The sequence below is a fragment of the Drosophila navojoa genome, chromosome 5 (assembly GCF_054131105.1).
Source record: "Drosophila navojoa isolate 15081-1374.11 chromosome 5, UAZ_NAV_1.0, whole genome shotgun sequence".
Taxonomy (NCBI): domain Eukaryota; kingdom Metazoa; phylum Arthropoda; class Insecta; order Diptera; family Drosophilidae; genus Drosophila; species Drosophila navojoa.
In genome coordinates, this window is record NC_142893.1 from 6,788,072 (window position 1) to 6,809,512 (window position 21,441).

At 44.1% G+C, this 21,441-nt stretch overlaps 4 protein-coding genes across 7 annotated transcripts; 2 read left to right on the forward strand and 2 right to left on the reverse strand.

Moving 5' to 3' along the window:
- The first annotated feature begins 224 nt into the window (after positions 1-224).
- Positions 225-10,976, forward strand: LOC108653324 (protein DOP1 homolog). The gene is made up of 11 exons (XM_018103704.3): positions 225-662; positions 1,114-1,292; positions 2,052-2,230; positions 2,298-3,518; positions 3,576-3,870; positions 3,937-4,753; positions 4,841-4,949; positions 5,015-9,477; positions 9,538-9,733; positions 9,802-10,153; positions 10,217-10,976. The coding sequence occupies exons 2-11, from the start codon at positions 1,140-1,142 to the stop codon at positions 10,436-10,438; spliced, it is 8,007 nt and encodes a 2,668-aa protein (XP_017959193.1). The 5' UTR covers positions 225-662; positions 1,114-1,139; the 3' UTR covers positions 10,439-10,976.
- Positions 10,977-11,016: 40 nt separating this feature from the next.
- LOC108653343 (uncharacterized) lies at positions 11,017-13,488 on the reverse strand. Its single transcript, XM_018103740.3, has 4 exons — positions 13,115-13,488; positions 12,591-12,658; positions 11,357-11,519; positions 11,017-11,292 (listed from the first exon to the last, which is right to left on the reverse strand). The coding sequence occupies exons 1-4, from the start codon at positions 13,233-13,235 to the stop codon at positions 11,201-11,203; spliced, it is 444 nt and encodes a 147-aa protein (XP_017959229.1). The 5' UTR covers positions 13,236-13,488; the 3' UTR covers positions 11,017-11,200.
- A 407-nt stretch (positions 13,489-13,895) lies between these two features.
- Positions 13,896-15,544, forward strand: LOC108653341 (uncharacterized). Of its 3 annotated transcripts, none has more exons than XM_089261579.1 (5): positions 13,896-14,041; positions 14,126-14,356; positions 14,454-14,539; positions 14,688-14,844; positions 15,089-15,544. In XM_089261579.1, exons 2-5 carry the CDS (start codon positions 14,173-14,175, stop codon positions 15,235-15,237), a joined length of 576 nt encoding a protein of 191 aa, XP_089117705.1. In that variant the 5' UTR covers positions 13,896-14,041; positions 14,126-14,172; the 3' UTR covers positions 15,238-15,544. The 3 variants fall into 3 exon arrangements, with proteins under 3 accessions (XP_089117705.1, XP_017959224.1, XP_089117706.1); XM_018103735.3 differs by having other exon boundaries at positions 13,914-14,041; positions 14,135-14,356; XM_089261580.1 differs by having other exon boundaries at positions 13,966-14,028; positions 14,135-14,356.
- On the reverse strand, positions 15,172-19,776 carry LOC108653339 (uncharacterized). Of its 2 annotated transcripts, none has more exons than XM_018103733.3 (3): positions 19,398-19,776; positions 16,117-16,566; positions 15,172-16,019 (listed from the first exon to the last, which is right to left on the reverse strand). In XM_018103733.3, exons 1-3 carry the CDS (start codon positions 19,456-19,458, stop codon positions 15,676-15,678), a joined length of 855 nt encoding a protein of 284 aa, XP_017959222.2. In that variant the 5' UTR covers positions 19,459-19,776; the 3' UTR covers positions 15,172-15,675. The 2 variants fall into 2 exon arrangements, with proteins under 2 accessions (XP_017959222.2, XP_017959220.2); XM_018103731.3 differs by having other exon boundaries at positions 15,172-16,022; positions 19,398-19,755.
- Between the last annotated feature and the right edge of the window lie 1,665 nt (positions 19,777-21,441).

A 21,441-nucleotide genomic window follows, 5' to 3' on the forward strand; every position in this document is an offset into this window, starting at 1 on the left:
AGTTACTCATAAAGAAAACAAGTAAATTTCAAATGGCATTTTCAGTTTGAAAAATTCGCTCAACCAACAAAAAGAAAGAAAAGGTTACGAAGTGGTTACAATGAAAGCAAGCAAATCCTTTTTCTGGCATATATTCGCAACAATCAAATATCGAAAGAGAGAAAATCGTAAGTGTCATGCCAGCACAATATAGCATTTTTGATATATCTATCGATACATCGATATTTGCAACAATGTATTAGAAAATGTAAGACCACGACCAGCGCAGTCAGCTAGTTATTGTGATTTTGTGATGAACTTTTTTGCAATGTAAATCAATAAATAATTCTAATGAACATATGCAAATAACAAAGAGCGACGCAAAATGTCGCTGTGCAAGCGTTATACAAGTTAACTAACAGGATATAAACAAAAGTTACAAACGTGCGTCGCCGTCGCCGTCGTCGTTGTCTGTCAGCAAAAAAATTCGTCATCAGCTGGTCGCAAGTCCCGAGTCTTCGTCACAGTAATTGCATTCGTAGTTAATTGTTTGACGTGCGCGAGAGCGCACAACAGCGACTGCGGCAGAAGCAGAAGCAGCCGCAGCAAAAGAAATAAGGCAAAACGAAAGAAAAATAATAAACTGTGCTCTGCCACAACATCAGCAGAAGGGGGTTAATAAGGTGAAATGTGAAACAAATACATTTGTGCTAATTTATGTATACAAAGCGTAAAGCAATAACAAATTCAATTTGCTGCCGAATACAGATGTGCGAACAAAGAATCCATATACACACACACATACATTTTTTTCGCTAGTGATTTCAACATTTTTGTCCATTGTGTTGGCAGCAGCTGCAGCTGACGCAGATTTTTGTAGACGCGAGTGCGCTGGATGCCACACTTATTAAATATGTGCGTGTGTGTGTGTATGTATATGTATTTACCGTTTAAACAAACGGTCAGCGTCTACCAAAAAGACTCAAGGACGTAGCGGCAACAAGTGTTTGTTAATTGTTATTGATTTTTGTTGGTTTTGCTTATTGTTGTTTTCAATCGGAGTGTTTCTCGCACTCTCTCTCTCCCTCTCTCTCTTTTACATTTTCTTTCTTGTTTGGCTTTTGCTAGCTGAAGCTATCGATTCGGTTGAAATCATCGCCATGGAGTCGGCGGACACGCTCTTGGAGGAGCAGAAGCTCATGGCCGAGGCGAAATATCGCCAATATATGAGCAACATTGATAAAGCGCTGCGCAATTTTGAATATTCCAGTGAGTGGGCGGATCTCATAGCGGCACTGGGCAAACTAAGCAAGGTACGCTGACCCATATTATTATTAAATAGTAGATTTACTACTCGAGCCACGCGCCGCGTTTAAATTCGCTGCCAGCTGTCATAGTTATAAAAGAATATCTATATATATCTTTATTTACATATATGTATGTATATATGTATTTGTAGAACAACCTTTTTGTCCATAACTCTGATTCATGCCTTTACTTTTTGCTTGAAATTATCGTCGTCGACTGTTCGAGCGACTCGTAACTCTTATCGCAATTGTTTTTCTCATGCTTTTATAATTCAGGGTTTTTTCATACTTCAGAAAAAGAGTGTTTCATGTAGTTCAGGGAATATTACATATGTATGTATGAAAAAGCTTTCATCTTATTGAGCAAATTTTCTTAATGATATTTAAAGCTATAGTTTTGTTCAATTATTAAAAACTTTATTTATTCGGAATCAATGTTTATTTATTTAGAGATGAATGAAACTAGAAATGGAAAATGTTTGCTATAGTTAGAGAATCAAATATGTATATATAATAATTGCAAACTATTGGCTAAGCATTATTTATATATCTAATAAATATATTATAAATTTAAATATACATTGAAAAAGCTCTGCACTATATAGTTTACAAATTCTAAAAATATATTATTCTTTAGATATGCATTAGTCCTAACCTGAATGAACTGCATTTCGCCAGATATGCTCGCATATTAATGCAATTTAATATAAATCACTAAATTTATTCGAATTATTCTGAAACTTGTTTTTCGTTGTCCGACGATAGGCCATATCAAGCAATGCGCAGTACCAGATCATACCGCGACGCTTGAAGATAGCCAAGCGACTGGCACAATGCATGCATCCCGCTCTGCCCTCCGGTGTGCACTTGAAGGCCCTGGAAACATACTCTGTGATATTCAGCAAGACGGGACCCGAACGTCTGGCCACAGAGTTTATATATGGGTAAGCTGCGTCTCACTCAACCAACTTCTCTTTGTGCTCACATTCGTTATCTTCGACCCTTCCACAGTGCTGGACTCTTTCCACTGCTTGGCTATGCGGCCATGAATGTGCGGCCGGCGCTGCTGACCATCTACGAGACATACTTTGTGCCGCTGGGCGATAAGTTGCGTCCGGCGCTGAGTGGATTTCTGAGCGGTGTGCTGCCCGGCTACGACTGTGGCTTGGATCACTTTGAGCGCATCAGTGCGCTGCTCAAAAATGTTTGCGTTGCCGTCAATCCAATGCACTTTTATACCGTGCTGTGGGAATCGGTGGCCAATAATGCTTCGATTCGTTTGCCAGCCATTACGTTTCTGCTGGAGCACTTTAACAAGCGGCTGGATATGGAGAAGCAAACGTATATAATGGGTCACAATCGCGAGATTATGATGTCGGCGCTGTGCGCCTGTCTCAATGATTCGCTGATATTGGTGCAGCGTAATACGCTCGAGTTCCTGCTGCTGGGCTTCCCGATGCACACCAAGCTGCTGGATGAGGAGCAGCTCGTGCTGCTGGTCACAAATGGCTTGAATACAATATTACGCCGTGATATGTCTCTAAACCGGCGCCTCTTCTCATGGCTGCTGGCCAGCGAGATAACCAAAAACTCACCCACATATGATACACTGTCGCTGGACTCGGCGGCGCCGGCCGATGGCCAGAAGGAGGAACCATATTTTATTACACATTCGCGGCATATACTCATTAGCGCGCTGGTGAATACGCTGCGGCTGAGCCTGGAGTGCCAGCCGATGGATCTGAAGCCGTATCGCATTATGCTCTCGCTGTTGGACAAGGCGGAGATCGGCAGCGCCGTGCTGGACTTTGTGCTGCACGATATAATACGAGCGATGTACATTTCTAGCAGCAATGCGGACGCGCTCAAGTCGGCCAATCTGCTCTTTGCTACATTCGATCCGGCGTATATATGGAGCTATATGACCAACATGTTTGAGCGCGCCTGCCAACAGGCGCCCAGCTCTGCCCAGTCCAATAGCGATGGCAAATTCGCCAGCACCGTTGGCTCCGGCGACCCGTGTGTGCTTGAAACGTGCATGCTAACTGAATTCCTGCTGGAGACCATCTCACTGGAGATGTATACGGAAACCACACGCGTCTATCTGCCCAAAGTATTTCTATCGATCATCCAGCTGCTCTCCCTGCACATGGATCGCCTGAGCAGTGACGAGGTGACCGCCTCCCTGAAGCTATGCATGAAGATTGTCTCACGAGTGCAGCCAATGATAACGTGAGTAAATGAGGACACTCTCTGAATCAATATATAATATTAGCCCTGCCCTTGCAGTAGCCCCATAAAGCTGAACAAACTGATGGAGCAGAACAGCCACTCAGAGTCGGAGGAGAAGACTGTGAATGCGAATAGCAGCAGCAACAATACTCTGGAGTCTGCAATGCAAGCGAATGCCTTGGAGAAGAGTAAATCCGATTCGCGCTTGAATCAGTTTGGCGAGCACTCACAAAACGCCGAGCCCAACGACGAGGAGCTCATCAGGCGCTCAGCGTCCAATCAGAGCGTCGTGCGACACAGTCCCAAAAAGAAAGCCAAATCCTTCTCACGACTCTCCGAACTGGATAAGGATGTAAGTCTACCCAGAGGTGGCCTATATATAAATTGCAGCTATTAGATATTCGATTCCCACTTGCAGATCAGCAACTCGGACACGGGACAGCAGTCCTCCTCGGATCTGGATACGCCGCGCAGCATTAAGAAGATCAAGGTCAAGGCCAAGGCCAAGGTGCCCTTCATACGCAGCAGCCCGAAGAAAACGCGACCCAGCAACATTGTCATTGCACCCAGCACTGCGACGCCGGCTGATGCCACCGACGAGGCTGGCGTGGAGCCACCCAAGAGTGCACCACCCCAGAATTGCCCGGAGTTTCAGCTGGACGATGAGCAGTCGAAGGCAACGCAACAGCGTGGCTTTTCCATACTGGAGAAGTGCATACGACAATATGAGATCTTCTTTGAGGTCTATTTGTCGCGTCAGCTGCTGCAAATCGAGACGAGCTCTGGCAGCACGGAGCTCAACGATGGCGGCAGCAACAGATGCGCCATCAAGGTGCAGCTGCAGCGCAGCTCTAGTCACAGCTCCAGTCACAGCTCGACCCTGTTCATGGTCGAACAGGTGCTGGAGTATCACTGCCCGGCGCGTGAGTCACAAATCGAACGACTCTTTGGACTGCTGCGTGTGGATTTGCTGCCACGTGCGAAGCAGCTGCAACGTTTACTGAATCTCTCACTGCCCACAACGACGGCCAGTGAGCTGAGCAGCGACAGCGATGCAGCCGAGGAGCCACAGCAGAAGCATCCAATCGACGCACAGACCCAACGCAACGTCCAACAGCTGGCCGAGCTGCAGTTGCCCGCTGCATTGCGCAATGCCGTCAAATTGGCGTCCACGCTGCTCGTGGAGATGTCCACGTTTCCCAACTGCAATAAGCACATTGTGATGGACAAGAATGGTAGAGTAGAGTGGAGTAGAGAGAGAGAGAGAGTGCGAGAGAGAGTATATATAAAACTGTGATTAATCTATGGCCTTTTCCTTGCAGAACCCGAGCTGCCCAATTGGCTGAAGGTGCTCTGCCTGGTGGCCTGCTTTGCGCAGAATGACAAGGAGCTGCAGGTGGCTGCCATAACGACGCTCTTCGATTTGATTAGGTAAGTATTGGAACTTTCAACATACGTGATAGCGCCTCCCGTTAACACACTTCTCCAATTCGCAGTCTCCTGCGCTCGCAGATCGAGCATACGACGAGTCCAGGTGTGACATTTGTTGTCATGTTGCCGCTGCTGAAATTTGGCCACGTTAGCCATATGGAGCAGCATACGCGCGTCTTTCAGCTGGTCACCTCCATATTGTGGGACTATTTGGGCACACCGGGCATCGATCCTGCGCAGATTGCGGCGCTGCTGTATCAGCTGCACAGCTGCCTGGAATCGGGTTTGGTTGAGACTGTGATTGGCAATCGCATGCATGCACAGCATTTGCTGCAGAGCCCGGCTCAGACGGGACTCGGCACGGGCAGCGCCCTGCGTAACTTCCAACTGGAGCGAGTGACAGACGCCCAGCTGCTGTGCCCCACGGCCTGTCTGGATCGTCTGCGCGAGAGTCAGGCGCGCAGCTACAAGAAATTCGAGCTGCTCTGGCATCTGGGCCGGGATAAGCAGATGTCGCGTGGATTTGAGAAGACGCTGCTCAAGGTGCTCGACACACTGGCCCTGCCGCACTACATGTCCGAGCGGACGTTCGTGACCAACTGGTTGCAGGCGTCGTTGCTTCGCGGCGATTTGGCACGCCTCACCAAGCCGCTCTACAAGATCTTGCTCTCAGCGAACTCGCGGCGTGTGGGCATTGTCCACATGCAGCAATTGTATCGCGAGTCGGCGGACGTCGAACAGGCTGGGGATGAGGATCAACAGGCGCCAGCGTTTGAGCGCGATGTCTATGCCATTAGCTCCGAGCAGGGCAATGTCAAGTATCATCACATGGAGGCGGCCAGCAGTAGTGGCAGCGCTGCTAACGGCGCCGGCAAGAAGAAGAGCCCCATCAGGCATCTGCCCAAGAAGATCTTCGGCGTCACGTTGAGTGGCAAAACGAATAAAACCTCGAATTTTGTGAGTGATAAAACGCCATTGGCTAGCGAAGCTTTGCAGGACATCAACACAATTGGCCTGATCATAAATCCCTTGGAGAATGCGCACGATTTCGACGATGAAACGGATCTGGAGGAGCCACGCATTGAGCTGGTGCACACAGCGGGCAAAGATGCGCCACAAACGCCGCTGGAACAGAAGCTGGCGAGCGCCATGGACGAGAGCGACACGACGCAGCTGCTGGCACCCGCTGCGGCAGTCGAGCAGGAGCCGTCGTTGCACTTCGAGCAGGATATCACCGACAATTCGGAGAGCAGCGATTTCGAGTCGGACTCCGAGCTGCGCGAGACCAGCATCGAGAAGGAGGACAGCTTGACCATCAGCTCGAGCGGAGCCGGCGGTGGGGGCGACGATGTCAAGCGCTTTGTGGGAGACTGCGAGCGTGTGACTGAAGCGTTGACACAGCACGAGCGGATCAAGAGCCGCAAAGCGTATCGAGTGACGCGAGAGAAGACGCCAGGCGAGTCGAGCCTGAATGAGCCCGAGGAGCCGGCGCCAGTGGACAATGAGCATGCCCTGCCAGCGGATGAATACTTCAGCGAGGCAGCCGTGGGCAAGAAATTGGCCAATGAGCTGCGCAAGCGTAAGAAGCTCTTGACCAGCAGCGAGAAGAAGCGGCTGAGCTGCATCTCCAAAACGTCGACGGACAGCAATCACAGCAATCCGGCCGAGTCCCTAGAAACAGAAGCAACAACAGCAACTGGCGCCAGCGCCGGTGCCGCGCACAGCGATGAGGAGACAGAGCTGGCCAATGAGCCGTCGAGCAACCAGAGCACCATCAATGTGGAGGATAAGCGACGCAATCTCTCCCTGGAGACGAGCAAACTGCAGCCGGATTGGCAGAAGACGCTCGAGAAGGGCAAACAGAATGTGGAAATCTTGCGACAGAATGCAGCGGCAGCGGCAGCAGCAGCAGCAGCTGCAGCTGCGGCAGAGGAGCAGCTGAGCATACGCTCGTCGACGAAGAGCAGCAGCTCCCTGGGCATTGGCACGTCCAGGCAGACGGATGCAGCGCAGCTCTATCACAATCATTTGCTGCTCTACCTGGCCATCTATGATACGCGACAGACGCTCTATGCGCTGCAGACGCTGCGGAACATAATTTGCTGCGACAAGCGCACCTTCCTCTGTCTCTCGATAACGACGTCGTTCAGCAGCGGCAGCCTGAAGCAGCTGCTCATCCGGCATCGGAAGAGCATCTCGGGCAAGGGATTCGCCGGCAGCGTTAGCAATTCGGAGTATGCCCAGGGCTATCGGGGCTGCATGCAGCTGGAGCTGTTGGTCACATTGCTGTTGTTCTATGCGCGTGGATATTTTCAGCGCGAGTCCTTGGATCCGCAACGGCAGCCGCCCACGCTGCAGGATGTGGTGAACAATCGTCGCATTCAGCTGGAGAGCATCGAGCTGCTGGCCCTGATCTGCGCCGAGCTCATCGACATTGTCAAGGGCATGGGCCGTGGCCTGGCCTGCTACATTGCGGATCTGCTGGTGCGCGCCAAGCTGCAGAAGGTGATGCTGCACTGCCTCAATAGCTCCGTCTGCAGCTATGCTAGGCGCGCGGGCAGCAGTTATGCGGATCAGGTGCTCAGCTTCAATGATCCGCAGGACGATCAGCTGCACGCCGATTGCTTCCAGCTGCAGCTGTTGCGTTTGCTTCTGTCCGTTATACGGCTGGAGCATGAGGTGCATCAGCTGCGCCAGGATACGCCCAGCGCTGGCGCTGCTGAGGATGCGAATGCCTCGGGCAATGCCTCGCCCACACGGCTGGCCGAGGGCGCCGCTGCCAATGTCAAGTACTTGCCCAACTGCCTGATCAGCCAGCAGCCGATGTTTCTGGCCGCCGTGCTGGGTGCACTGCAGCAGGAGCGCCTGCGGCACTTGCATCGCAACTGGACGGATCTGGTGACCAGTTCGCTGAACTGCTTCAGCTTCGGTTCGCTGACGAACATCGTGATCAGTGTGGTGCATCAATTGTGCAATAATCTGGATCGTCTGGCCAAGCTGACGCTGCCCCAGCAGCGCCACTTTCCGCCGGACTATGTGCTCTCCCAGCTGGAGGCACTCACCATCCTATGTCACTATTGCCTGCTGGACAATACGCAGCAGACGGCGCTGTCGCATCTCTTCAACCAGGCCTATCCGCAGACGAGCGTGGCCGCCCAATCCTCCAGCACCGGGCAGCTGCTCAACAGCATTGTGCACTCGTTTCTCTCGGCCAGTGAGTCCACATCGACAGCAACGGCTCCGCGTAATCCTCAGCTGCAGGCCGCACGCAACGCTGTGCTCTCGCACCTGCCGCGCATCATGACCAGCGTGGCGGCCATCTGGGACAGCGAACTGGGCCAGCTGCGTCCGGTGCGGCAGCAGCTGTTGGAATTCCTCTCGCCCGTCTCACTGCATCATGGCTGCAATTTCCTAACGGCCATCGCCGTCACCTGGCAGCAACGTGGCAGCACCGGCAGCACCGGCAGCGCCAGCAGCTCCTCCGACATTGCGGAACAGTTCCAGCGCAACTCCACGCTGCAGGCTTGCCCGGCACAGTTGAGCCTGGTCTCGCTGGTCTCCAGCATACGGGTGATGCCCATGGACTCGTTTGTGCAGACCCTGCATCAGGTGGTAAAGTCGCCGCCGCCCATCCACCGCCCGCCCGCCCAGTTGAGCATTGAGGTGAGTGCGCTGGAGCTGTTCTATTTCTACATGAGATCAGCGCCAGCGCCACAGCTGGCCGATGCTTGGGCTTCGTTGCTGGCGCTCATCCGGGACGGTTTGAATCTCACGCCACCGGCGCAATTCGCGCTGCTGATGCTGCTCAATGAGTTTGTGCAGCGCTGTCCCCAGATGCCGTTCTCGGATAAGAAGGAGGTGCGCGAGCTGCACGACGTGACGGCCCGGCTGGTGGAATCGCTGTCTGGTGTGGCGGGCGCCTGCCTGGAGCAGACCACCTGGCTGCGGCGCAATCTGGCCGTCAAGGAGGACACCGATGGCCTGGCCAAGGATAACAGCCTGGGCGGCGGCATTCAGCAATATTCGCTGCAAGCGCAGAGCGTCCTGGCCAGCATCCTGTCGAACCTGCTGGATGTCGCCTACGGCTCGCAGGAGAAGGACAAGGTGGTGACAATTGTGACGACGCTGTTGTACAATATAACGCCGTATCTGAAGAATCATACGGCACGCAATGTGCCCTTCTTCTATGCCTGCTCCGCCCTGCTGGCCAGCCTCAGTGGCTATCAGTATACGCGCAAGGCGTGGCGCAAGGATATGCTGGATCTGCTGCTCGATCCGGCCTTCTTTCAAATGCACATCTCATGCCTGCCCTTCTGGCGCCAGATCATGGACAGCCTGATGACCTACGACAATATCACATTCCGGGAGCTAATGACACGGGTCAGCCTCTCGCAGGCGGGCGGCCTGAGCATCTTTGCGCCCAGGGAGCAGGAGTACGAGCTGCGTGCGATGCTGCTCAAGCGACTCGCCTTCGTCATCTACTGCAGTGAATACGATCAGCATAACAAGTATATGCCGGACATTCAGGGTAGGCCAATGTTGCTAATCTTTCATAAAGTTCCAGTTTTTGATGTTTCTCATTTCTCAGAGCAATTGGCCAACAATTTGCGTTTGGTTCCCCTTGGCCCATCGGTGCAGGCGGCCGTGTTTCTCTGCTTCCGTGTCCTGCTGCTGCGCATGTCCGCCGATCATGTGACCTCGCTGTGGCCCATCATCATTGCCGAAATGGTGCAGGTGTTTCTGCAAATGGAACAGGAACTCAAGGCGGAGAGCGATGAGCGCGGGTATATGGAAAATTTAGAACTCATACTTGGAATACAAATTCATATCGATTGACTTCTTCCCATTGCAGTCAACAAACACGCCTGCTGCCTGGCATTGATGTCTCCTGGTCATCCTCCAACTCGAGTGCCCCAAATGGAATCAACGCCCAGACACCGATGCAGCAGTGGCGCGCGGTGCAGCTGGAGGCTTGCAAGCTGCTCGAGCTGGGTTGTGTGCTGCCGGCGACAAAGCTGCCGCAGTTCCAGATGTATCGCTGGGCCTTTGTGGGCACCGAGTTCGATGTGCACGAGGAGGTCGTCTCACTGCCCGTGCCCAACGGAAGCATCGAGAACTTGGCTGCCTTGCCGAACGCGCTGTATGTGCCGCATGTGCGACGTGTGGCACGGCTGATGGACATGAAGTATACGAGCCACTCGCCGGTGAGTAGCAACAGATTTGCAGATTACGGCATCGAATATCGAAGAACTTATTCTGGTTTGCAGTTGTTGCAGCGTCCACGCAATCGTCATCTGATGCTGAATTTCCAGCAGTTGCAGTCGCTGCTGGAGCTCTATCCGTTCTTCTGTACGCTGGGCGTGAGCTGCACGAATACGTGCAACTATTCGGATACCGAACAGAATGTGTCCAATTGCTTGCAGGAGATTGAGGATCTGTTGGCGCAAGATTTTCTGGAGAAATTGCCGAGTATTACGACGCCCAGATGAAAACTGGTGGCTGGCGGCGGCGGAGCAGGAGGCGGAGGCGGAGGCGTGGGTGCAGCAAGCAGCAGGCAGACGACACAGGCGAACATCCAAACGACAAGCCTAACAAAGTTCGAGCTGGAGCTTAATCTAAGCGGAGCAACGCCCACAATTAATGGTCAGGCGGCGCGCATCTTTGCGGCTGTGCAAGCGAAGCTGAGCAGCCAGAATGCAGAGACGAGCTTCATGCAGAAATCAAACAACAAGACCAACTTTCCATTTTATGTTTAACGAGAAAGATTGAGAGAGAGGAGGAGGAGAACGGCGAAAGTCACGTTACGTTACGAATAGCTAGTTAGATAGATGCAGTCTAGTATATATATTATACAATGTATTAATGTATTGAATATTGTATGTTTATAGCTTGTTGAGTAAGTCCTATGTGAAATGTTTAGCTTTTAGAGTAGTGGCACACACACAAACACACACACACACACCCTGTATATGTATATTTCAACTGTTGATAGCTGATAGCCGAAGTAAACGACAAATTGCAATTCCACACCGAAAATTCTCTTTAATTCCATATCGAAAGACATGTGTTAAATATTCATTTGTTTATTTATAAATACGTTTTGTTTTTCTTGTATAAAATGAAGGCACACGGTAAACTCTTAAATTACAATGAATCTGCCAGCTAATGCAGTTCGAAGAAGTATTAAAATAGAAAAAATTTATGAAAAACGAGTAGAGATTTAACGCGAAATGCAAGAGGTTAAGAGAGATTCAAACGACGACCGTATGCTGGGGATTGCCCTGACGGTTCTTCAGCTGCAGATGATAAGAGTAGACGATGCGGGCGCAGAACAGGCAAATAACTGAAACGAATAGCAAAGGATATATGAACATCAAATGTTGTATATGATTCTACTGTTCACTTACGCATCATCACAATGTAGAAGAGCAGCGCGAGAATGACATTGTTGAAGCCGGACGCCTCGCGATAGCCACCAAAGTGGAAAATTGTGCCCAAGATGGCAAACGGAAAATTGATGGCAATCAGCAGAGCATAGATGAGCCAAATGCCGACCAAGACATGGTTATACTATATAAAGAGACAATAACAATACAAAACTGTTTAATATATAGACAAATAAAGTTGATACTCAATATTTTAATAGATCACCGAACTTTATGAGCTGCCCTCGCATGTAAATATGCATGGCAAAGCCTTGACTGTTAAACGTAGAAAGTTAATTATCATTGGCTAATTAAAAGAATTGTTGTAGAAGGCTACAAATTCCCAGCACGACTATTAGATACCCTGTTTTTTTTGGAGTAATTAAAAGCCAGCAGAATAATACTTAAAACAAAAATCATTAACAAGTGAACTATCGTATACGAATAATCGCAAATATAGTTAAAATGTTAAAAGCGTCATCGAATTAACGTTTACGGTATTTATAAATCCTATTGGAATGTTGACTTTTTTTCCAGATATTCCAATCGTAGAGCTCACAGGGAACAGCTTTCTCATATCGTATACGCCAATTGCATGCACGTTTTTTTCTTCGAATGCATATGATCTAATAGGCTCTACTCCATGCAAGCTGATTCATCACTGTGTAAACTTCAATTTGTTACTGAAGCGATTCAACGTTGGATTTTCATTTGGTAAGTGAATGCATCACAATTTTCATTCTGATCTCATCCAAGTCAAGGTATCAAATAATGGGTACGTACATACATAAATAATATAATTATATGTATGTATGCAGATTAGGTTAATGCAGTCGGAGACTCGAAAGGGTAGACAGCAAATGTTTAATCTCATTTAGCAATGAATCATGTTTTACTTGAGAACAGATGGTATCTACTGTGTGCATATGCCCCGCTACCCTGTTGGGCACAGTTTTATATTTAGAATTTTTGTTTTCTTAAATATAACACTTGTTGCCCGTTTAGAGCATAAGTGTGTGTATGTATATCTCTATTTTGGTGTGTGTGTGTGTTTTTTTTTTTAGAGTGTAAATTTGTAAGAGCAATCTTGACATTTAGATATACGCTTATCAACAAAATAGTAAGACCGGAACCATGCCCACGAAATATATATAAAACATATATGTACTATATATACCATATATACACTGTATATGTATAGAGTGTATAGACTTACCCGCAGACAGCCAATGAGCAGGCAAACATTTGCAATGACCGCAATTGCGAATCCAATAAAAGTCAGAGCTGAAAAAAAAATAAGAATTAATCTCTCTCTGTGTGATCATCATTGTATTTAAAACTTGGCGACAGACTTGCACACAAATTCCAAACTATCTATGTAATTCAAAAACAAAAAGCCAAAAACAACAAAACATAAACTGAATGAAAAAATAAAAAGAATCAACGCTCGCCCTCGTCGTTGAGAACACGTTTCGAAAAGCCTTGTATAGAGAAGTATTAGCTCATTCTTTATATTTACGTATATCTACATATTTATGTACATACATATATACATGCATACATGCATGTATAAATAATTATATGTATCTTTATACGAATGTATGTATACATGCATACATTTCAAAAATGTGGGAACAGCCAAACATAACAATAACCAAAACAGACAAACACATTCACACTCACTCTCACACACTTATAAAAACGAACTCGAAAAACATTTCCAATAAGAATCTCACTTACCACTGGGCGCGAATAGCGTATTTAATGCTATAGAAACTAGCGTATAGATGGCTATGCCCAAACACCAGCTGCGCAGCTCTGTGTCGCATGGTCCACGATCGACGGTTAGCTCGATTTTCATTTTAAAATATTTAACTTTATTGTTATTTGAGCTTCAGCCAAATTCGTAGCGCAACTGATCGTAATTCTCGACTTAAATGCACAACCGAAGCACGCAACAGGCTGAAAACGACTGAATACGCGTTTTTAAATTCTGCTACGCTTCACCACACACACACACACGCTAGCACACACATGCAATTTCATCTCCCCAGTGAGCGTTGTTTACTGCTCCTAAGAGAATTCATTAACAACAGTGACAGAGAAAGAAAGATGAGAGAGTACTATTTAAAAAAAAAATATTCTACTTGTCTGACGAGTGGCGGCTTCACATCTCACACGTATAACACACACTATAACAGTTAGTACAAATTTTAAGATTTCACTGCAGCCACATAAAAGCTTTCACAACAGTCTGGCAATGCTGTGCGCTCTTAGTGAATGCAGCGCTTACTCTAGATCTAACATTACCTACGGAGTCCGTCTGACAGAACTGTTAATAGTCTATAATAATAAATAAATAATAATATGAAAACATTCAAAGTTTTTTCAATAAAATGCTTAGCTATAGTGTTTAAATGTATGAATACAATTTACTAAACTAATTAGTTAAATTGTTTCAATCAAACTACACACGCGATGTAGCCTTTAAGCGAGTTGCGTTGGTCGCTAACGTCAAATACGCAGCATCAATGTTATGTTATGCGACTTTAAACTGTCATCCCTTCACAATTCTGCAAAACAACAGTTAACTTGCAAACGCATTGTCAGTGTGAAATCATTCTCAATTGCGACGTAGACGAAGCGAATACTCAGTTCTAGTTTCAGGTTCGTGTATATAACCACATATATGTGTGTACATACATACATATAAATTTGCATATATAAATATTTGTGCTTTTGTAATTGCAGTATCCATAGAAATTTTGTTTAAATTTGGTGTAAACAAAGAGTGAAAAATGCTGACAAGATTATGCTGCATGCGTCTCAATACCGCCGGCGTGGTGCTCGGCTGGTTGGGTGTCGTTGGCTCCTTATTGGGTGTAATTTTGGTATCCACCATTTTGGGATATGCCGATGTTATTGCTCAAGGAATGGTCGGAAATAAGACAACTGTGCAAAGCTATGATGAAGTCCATTCGGGTAAGCAAAACCAGGAGTGCGAGGGAGATAGAGAGAGCAAAAATGCTTAAGGGAAATCAAACAAGTGTGTTAAAATGCTCATATCTTATCTTTGCAGCGATTGTCATCGGATGCAGCGTTTACTTGGGGATCATTCTGCTGAACTTATTGTCATCGGCCCTGCTAATACTTGGCACCATGAAGGTAAATGAGTGAGAAAGAGTGTGAGAGTGTGAGTGATACGAGCGAGGCGATCGTACAGTAAGCTGCAAACGTCATGCATTCTGTTATGTTACTCTATTTACATTTGCTGCAATTATCGTATGCTCATCTCTTTTACTCTTATGCACAGGAACGTCATCTAATGCTATTGCCATGGCTGATTAATTCTGCCGTTGGACTTTTCCTTAGCATTGTTTCTAATATAATTGTATTGGGCGCCTCAATTTCCGCTGGCACCGATTTCGGACGTGTTCTAGCTGCTATGATACCCACTGCTCTTATACTAGGTGAGTCACACTCGTTGGGTATATTGATGTAAATACAGATGTCAATTATAAGCATACATTCCAACATATAAACATTGCAATTCTTATTACCAGACTTTGGTAGTCTTATCTTACTCACACACACACATGCACATACCCAGGGAAACACCCTTTATATACATATACTTTTTTGTACACATATATACAATTCTTGGAATTTCGTATACATTGCTAATTGCGCATTGGTTTCTCTTTTCCGTTGTAGCTTTGCAAATCTACATTTATATGGGAATCTACTCGTTGTTTAAGCAAATTCAGCAAACACGCGAGCAGCAGCGTCCATTGATGTCTGATACACAGGGCATGGCTGTACCAAATCAGGGTAATACGTATCCCAGCTATACCAAAATTTGAAAGCGAAGCATCAGAGCAAATGCGATCAATTTGGTTCTGTACTGCGACACTTAATACACACATTCAAACACAGATACATAACTACTTCCTTACTTTATCAACTGTTATAACAGAGAAAAAAAGTCCCCATCTATATACATACATATATATATATATATATATATATATATATATATATATATATATAAACTTACTTGAATATATGTGGAGCCACATGTTGCTCAGAATTTTGTTGTAAATTGAATAAAATATTTTTTGGCGCATTTTTTAATGCTTGCTACAATATAATATATTAATAATAATAATATATATATATTTATATATATATATATATATGTACACACACAGATAAAAGTTTGAAAAGTTTTAGGGGCGGGGCGCGGCGGAAAGAAGAGGATCTCTCGAATCGTTGCAACCTGTTGATGGAGCAGCTTACGGTCATTTGCCCAGACCCAGCCACATGTAGCTGGGATCAATAAACTGCGAACCGCGGTAACCATTGGGATTACGCGACACCAGCGAGCGTATCTTCTGCGATGGTCGATAGCTGCGCAGCTTGGAGCCCTTGCGATCAGACGGCTGCCCGGAATCATAGTCGGCGCCACCCAATGCACCCGCATCGTTATCATCATCATCATCGTCGTCGTCGATTATCATTTGCTGATGCGGATGCACGCCCTCCAGCAGCTGGGACTCCTCCTCGCCGAGCTGATGTTGCGTCTGCTCGGCATAGTGAACGTTCGCCTTCAGCTGCTTAAAGAAATCACCCAGATTTGTCATTACTCCTGGAAGTAAGAGAGAGCGGTTTGGGTGGGAGAAAAAGAGAGATACTTCACTTAGCAACAGGTTGGAGGGGCTACTAAGCGGTCAGCTAATCACCAGCACTGATGGAGGGCTTAAAGCGTGAGCTTGGCTCGCGTTTACGTTCATAGTAGTAGTTGGCCACATCCGGCTGCAGCACGTAATCGTTCAGCTTCATTGTCGGCCGATACGTTCGGAGGCCGCGCTTCAGTTTTGTTCTAGATCGTTTAGCCGGAGATTGCAGCCATGTCCGATGCACCAGGGCGAGCTGCTTCAAGTATCTATCGGGACGCCAATGTCTGTTCTTGTTCAGCGGATACGGCGGGAAATTGAGAGCCGTGTCCACAAATTCGGGCACCATTTCCCTGGCCTCAATATTTGGCAACAGATTTCCGTTGCCATAAAACTTGTTCGCTGGCCAGCTGCTGTCGTCGCTGTCGTCCCTGCCGCTGATGCTGCTGCTGCTCCAGGACGACGCCAACGCTTCCTTTGAGCTGCCATCGATGGCCATCATTTGCATGGGCGATGCTGTGGAACAAGCATATATATATATATATATTGTGTACATATATGTATGTACATCTATTCGTATCCACAGGGATTCATATTTTCTAGTGCCTGCAACGGATGTTCAATTTCCGTTTGGGCTCCTGCAGATTTTAATTGCTGATATGCACAGAACAAAAAAAAGGAAAACAATAAAATTAATTGAGGGTCAATCGCTAAGCTGACAGATAGACATATGTATGTATATACATATGTATGTATCCATGTCATATGCCAACAGACAGACATACACCAGTTGAATCAGAGTTAATCTTGAACGCTTTTCCATTTCTGTTTCGGTTTCATTAAATTGTGTAATTGCTCTTGTTGAGATTGATATTCATGAGCCCTTATAATACAGTTAGATTGATTGAACTATGTACATACATACATACATATGTACATATTTATTGGGCCTGCTAATGCTTGAGTAGAGTAATTGTTGTCATATTTTTATAGACGTAATTGATTGGGGATTAGAGCTGAAGAAGGCATCAGATAAATCAGAATTGAAATATTAAAATGAAATATAAAATGTATTGTTGATATATTATGACAAAAAGCTATATCAGGTATATGTATATATGTATTTCCAAAGAATGCTTAATATATGCCAGTTATATAGTATTATCGTATAGTATTTCCAGCTAAACAGCGAAATCCCACGCTTTGCTTCTAGTTTAAAAACTGTAAAATATAAAGCTATACCATGTCGTCACGCTTCTGGTATATAGTATAATAATCATATAACTTATATTACTGTATGACTGCTTACAAGCTTAAATGCTTACAAGCTCTATTCCTTATCAGTGGTCTACAGTGAGCTCAATTCACAAGCGTACTGAATAAAAATAAAATATAAAAATAAAAAAGTAAAGTAAATAAAAAATTCTATATAAAAATTTCATATTATTGTGTAATTGATTGATAGATTGTCATATGCATGTATAGTATAACTGAACAACTCCCTATATAAAATTCAATCAGATATAACTTGTTTTTAGCTTATATTTTGTTTTGTTTTGGGAATGTTTTTTTTTTTTATACTGTAAATTCCAATTACTTGCACGGTTCATGCTATTAATTTCAACTAAACAATCATCAAAGCGGGGTTTCCCTCAGCTCGCAAGCAAATAGGGCTAATTTCTGGTTATCTGTAGTCTATACTACATATGTATGTATGTATGTATAAGCAAATATACTAATATTTTCATTCATACATACATATATGTATGTAAATATATTCTCAGATAATCATTGATGTTTATACACACACAAAAATTCCTATTCAGAGATGACTATTTGAAATATGGTTATATTTTGCTTGTGTAAATTTTCTGGTTAATCTTAATCGACTGAGATGTGGAATAATAATTGGAGTAATATTTTTAAATACATTATTTTTATTTAAAACACGTAATCTTTCGCTTTAAAAATATGTGTAAAGCTTTTAATCTAAAGGCAAGCAAAATACAATGGCAAATGTTTAGAACAGGCGGGGTTAATAGACTTTGATTTGCAAAACTGTTATATAAAGTCGACTATTATACAAACGTATAACAATGCCGTAATTTAAAACAATTCTAATTCATCGGCGTCTAAGTGCGGTTAACCAATACAAATCCATATGTATACCTACATACATACATAGATGTATTTACATACATACATATGATCATATACTGATTATATTATATATGTATGTACATATGTACATACACTATAGCTTGTTATACAAACATACATATAAATACATACATATACGTTATATGTATTGTCAAATCGAATTCTAAGAGAAAACTGAGGTCAGCTACGTGTGAGTGCGGTTTCATTATGCTTTATCAACTTAATTTGAACTAGGTTGATAGAAATAATATACATACATACATACATTTGTATGTGTTTATATATGCACATACATATATTTTTCAATAATACGCGTGCCTCAGTCTAAGTTTTAGTTAAACGCAATAATTTTCGAGTTAGCTTTGCGTTAAACGGATTCGGCTTTAAATCTGTTTCATATGCAGCAAAGCAAACTAATTTTATACGGTTTTATAGCAAACGTTTCTCAGTGCTAAGTTGCTTCACTTCAATTCAGGCTATTAGTGAAACTTTCGTTCTCATTCTGAATCTCTACAGTCGCATACAGATCTTCAAAGTGTTTCACAGCTCCGGTCAATGGTGATTCATAATAAATATTCTCAATTAACAGGGGAATTCCCCAGTTTCCATTGAGCACTGTGTGACTTTCTTGTTTGTATGAGTGGGTGTTTGTATCGGTATCATATTTTCATTTATAAATAAACATTATTCAAGTTATTTGTCGGCTCAGCAATTTAATAAATTTAATGCTTTTTTATATCTTTGATTATACTGGAAATGTGAGCAAAAAGTTGTACATAATAAGAATAATATTTTATCAAAAGGAATTTTTAATTTGTTTGTTACCCGTTCTTAGTTCATAGTCTCATTTCATATCCACGCTTTCATTTAATTCACATTTTAGTTTATTTTTTCACACCGTTCAACTGCACTTTTTAAAAATATGATTATCAACTTTTGCTCATTAAGTTAGTTAAAGTTGAAATTAAACTCAAATTATGGTCGGAAAGGGCTAAAAAAAATAAAATAAAATAAATATAATAAACCAAGGTAATAATAATAAAGAAATACATAAATAAAAAAATACTTCTCTGACATCAGTTTTAAAATATTAAAAACTTAAAATATTAAATAAAATAAATAAAATTAAAAAAAAAAAAAATAAATAATAATTATTATACATATATAAAATTTCGTGTGCGTCTTACCCGTCATCAGCAGCAGGAACAGCGATATGCATTGCCTTTGATTGAAGCATTGAAGCAACATAATTTATAAATTTATTTTTAGTGAATTTAAAAGAAACTCTATAATTAGAGTTTAGACATTTTGTCTAGGATGACTTTAGCTTTTGCCTCGGCTAAAGACTTGTTGAGCACATTATTTATTAGTTAGCAAAATAGTGGCGTTGAGTTACAAGGAGACGGAGCCGAAGCCGGAGCCGGAGCAGGAGCAGGAGCAGCAGAGCACAAGATCGGATTCCACAAAACGAGGCAACTGTCAACGGTCGACTGATGGCAGAGTCGGATGCTTGAAGGGTTTTTATAGCCGACAGGCGACGGGCACCTGTTGTCCCTGCTGCCTCGGCTCGCCAGGTGGCAGGAGGAGAGAGGCAGAGGCAGAGGCAGAGGCAACTTCAACGGTTTTGGGGCATGCGCAAAAACTATTATTATTAGCTGCTTATTTGAAACGCAACTCGACTCGCCTCGACTCAACTCGACTCGACTCGCTTTAGATATTGTCTAATATGCATGGCAATGGAGCAATTGGCCAATCCGCCTGTGGGTGGCATGGCGGACATCTGTGTGTGGCCATTTACCCGTTGAGCAGCACTTCGGCTTTAAGCGGCAATAAGGCTCAGGTGTGCCAAAAGGTATACAAGTGCAATTATCATACCCTATTGCGCAATGCGATATTCAGTTATTCAGATTTTCTACACACTCTGTTGCCCCTGGCGGCCGGGAGCCGGGAGCCTGACGTCAAAGGATTCATTCTGCTTTGCGTATAAAAAATAAAGAAACTAACTAAATTGAAAAAATTGTTTAGGATTTGCATAATTGTGTCAGTGGCTAGCGGTTTTTCTACCTTTTTGTTCTGTTGCTTTGAGTTCAGCTGCCATCTAGACCTTGATGCTTGATGTTGCTCCTGTTGCTACTCCTGCTGCTCCTGCTGCATTTACTTTACAACCTAATTAGATTTGTGGTTTGGTTCTTTGTGACGCGGCCGGCGAGCTAATGGTCAGTAAATGCAGCAACATTAGCAGCAACAGCTACAGCAACAGCTCAGCAGGAGCAGCAGCAGCAGCATCAGCAGCTCAAACTTTTGCAGCAAACCATTTAAAAGTTTTCAAGCACTTTTGCTAATTTGTCTACTTTGAACTCATTTTGTTTTGTTTTTTGTAAAACATTGTCATAGCGTTGTGCTTGACGTTATTCAATTTAAATTGAATTTTCCATGAATAATTAAATAATTTTTGCAAGTACCTAAAAGCATGCAACACTTTTTTGCATTCACTGTGCAAAGGCATTTGCATAACCTTTTAGCAGAGGCAGTTGGCGTATACGTTATTGTGTTACAATTACGCTATAATTACATTTTGTGTATCGTTTTGACTAATGGTGAGGCCAATATATACTTGATATTATTTATTGAAAAATTATATTAAAGTCGGCTGAAAATATAGAAGGCTGTAATAATAAATTAGGCTGCGTGTAAGACAGAAATTAGCAAAATTGACCTCTTGCAAACATTTATAGAAAGATATTTTTGTATTACTCAATATTTAAATACGGTTGTTTATATAAATAACAATTTTCTATATTTGTGTAAATAACGTTGCTTTTTTTTAAATTTTTCTGAAAAGATTAGGGTCAGCTAACTCAAGTTGGTTGGCACGCCCAAATAATAGACAATTAGCTCACAAAGGGGTTACTGGAGTACCTCTTATGGCTTCAATAAATTACATCGTATTTTAAAACAGAAATTCGAGTAAAATTTAAAAGAACCGCCTCTAAGCCATGCACCTCTCGCGAAAGCAAGCACCCTGTTATAAAATTAAAAAGCTTTAAAAGCTTTACCCAAAAGAACAGCAAGAACTCAGTCTAACATTACCATTTTGAGTATAACAGCGATAAAGCGCTGTTAGCATTGTTGTTATTTTTAAATGCTTCACCGTTATTTGTATTTAATAAATGAGAAGTTTGGAATTATAATGTTGATTATTACAAATAAATTCAAAGCCATATTTTTTTA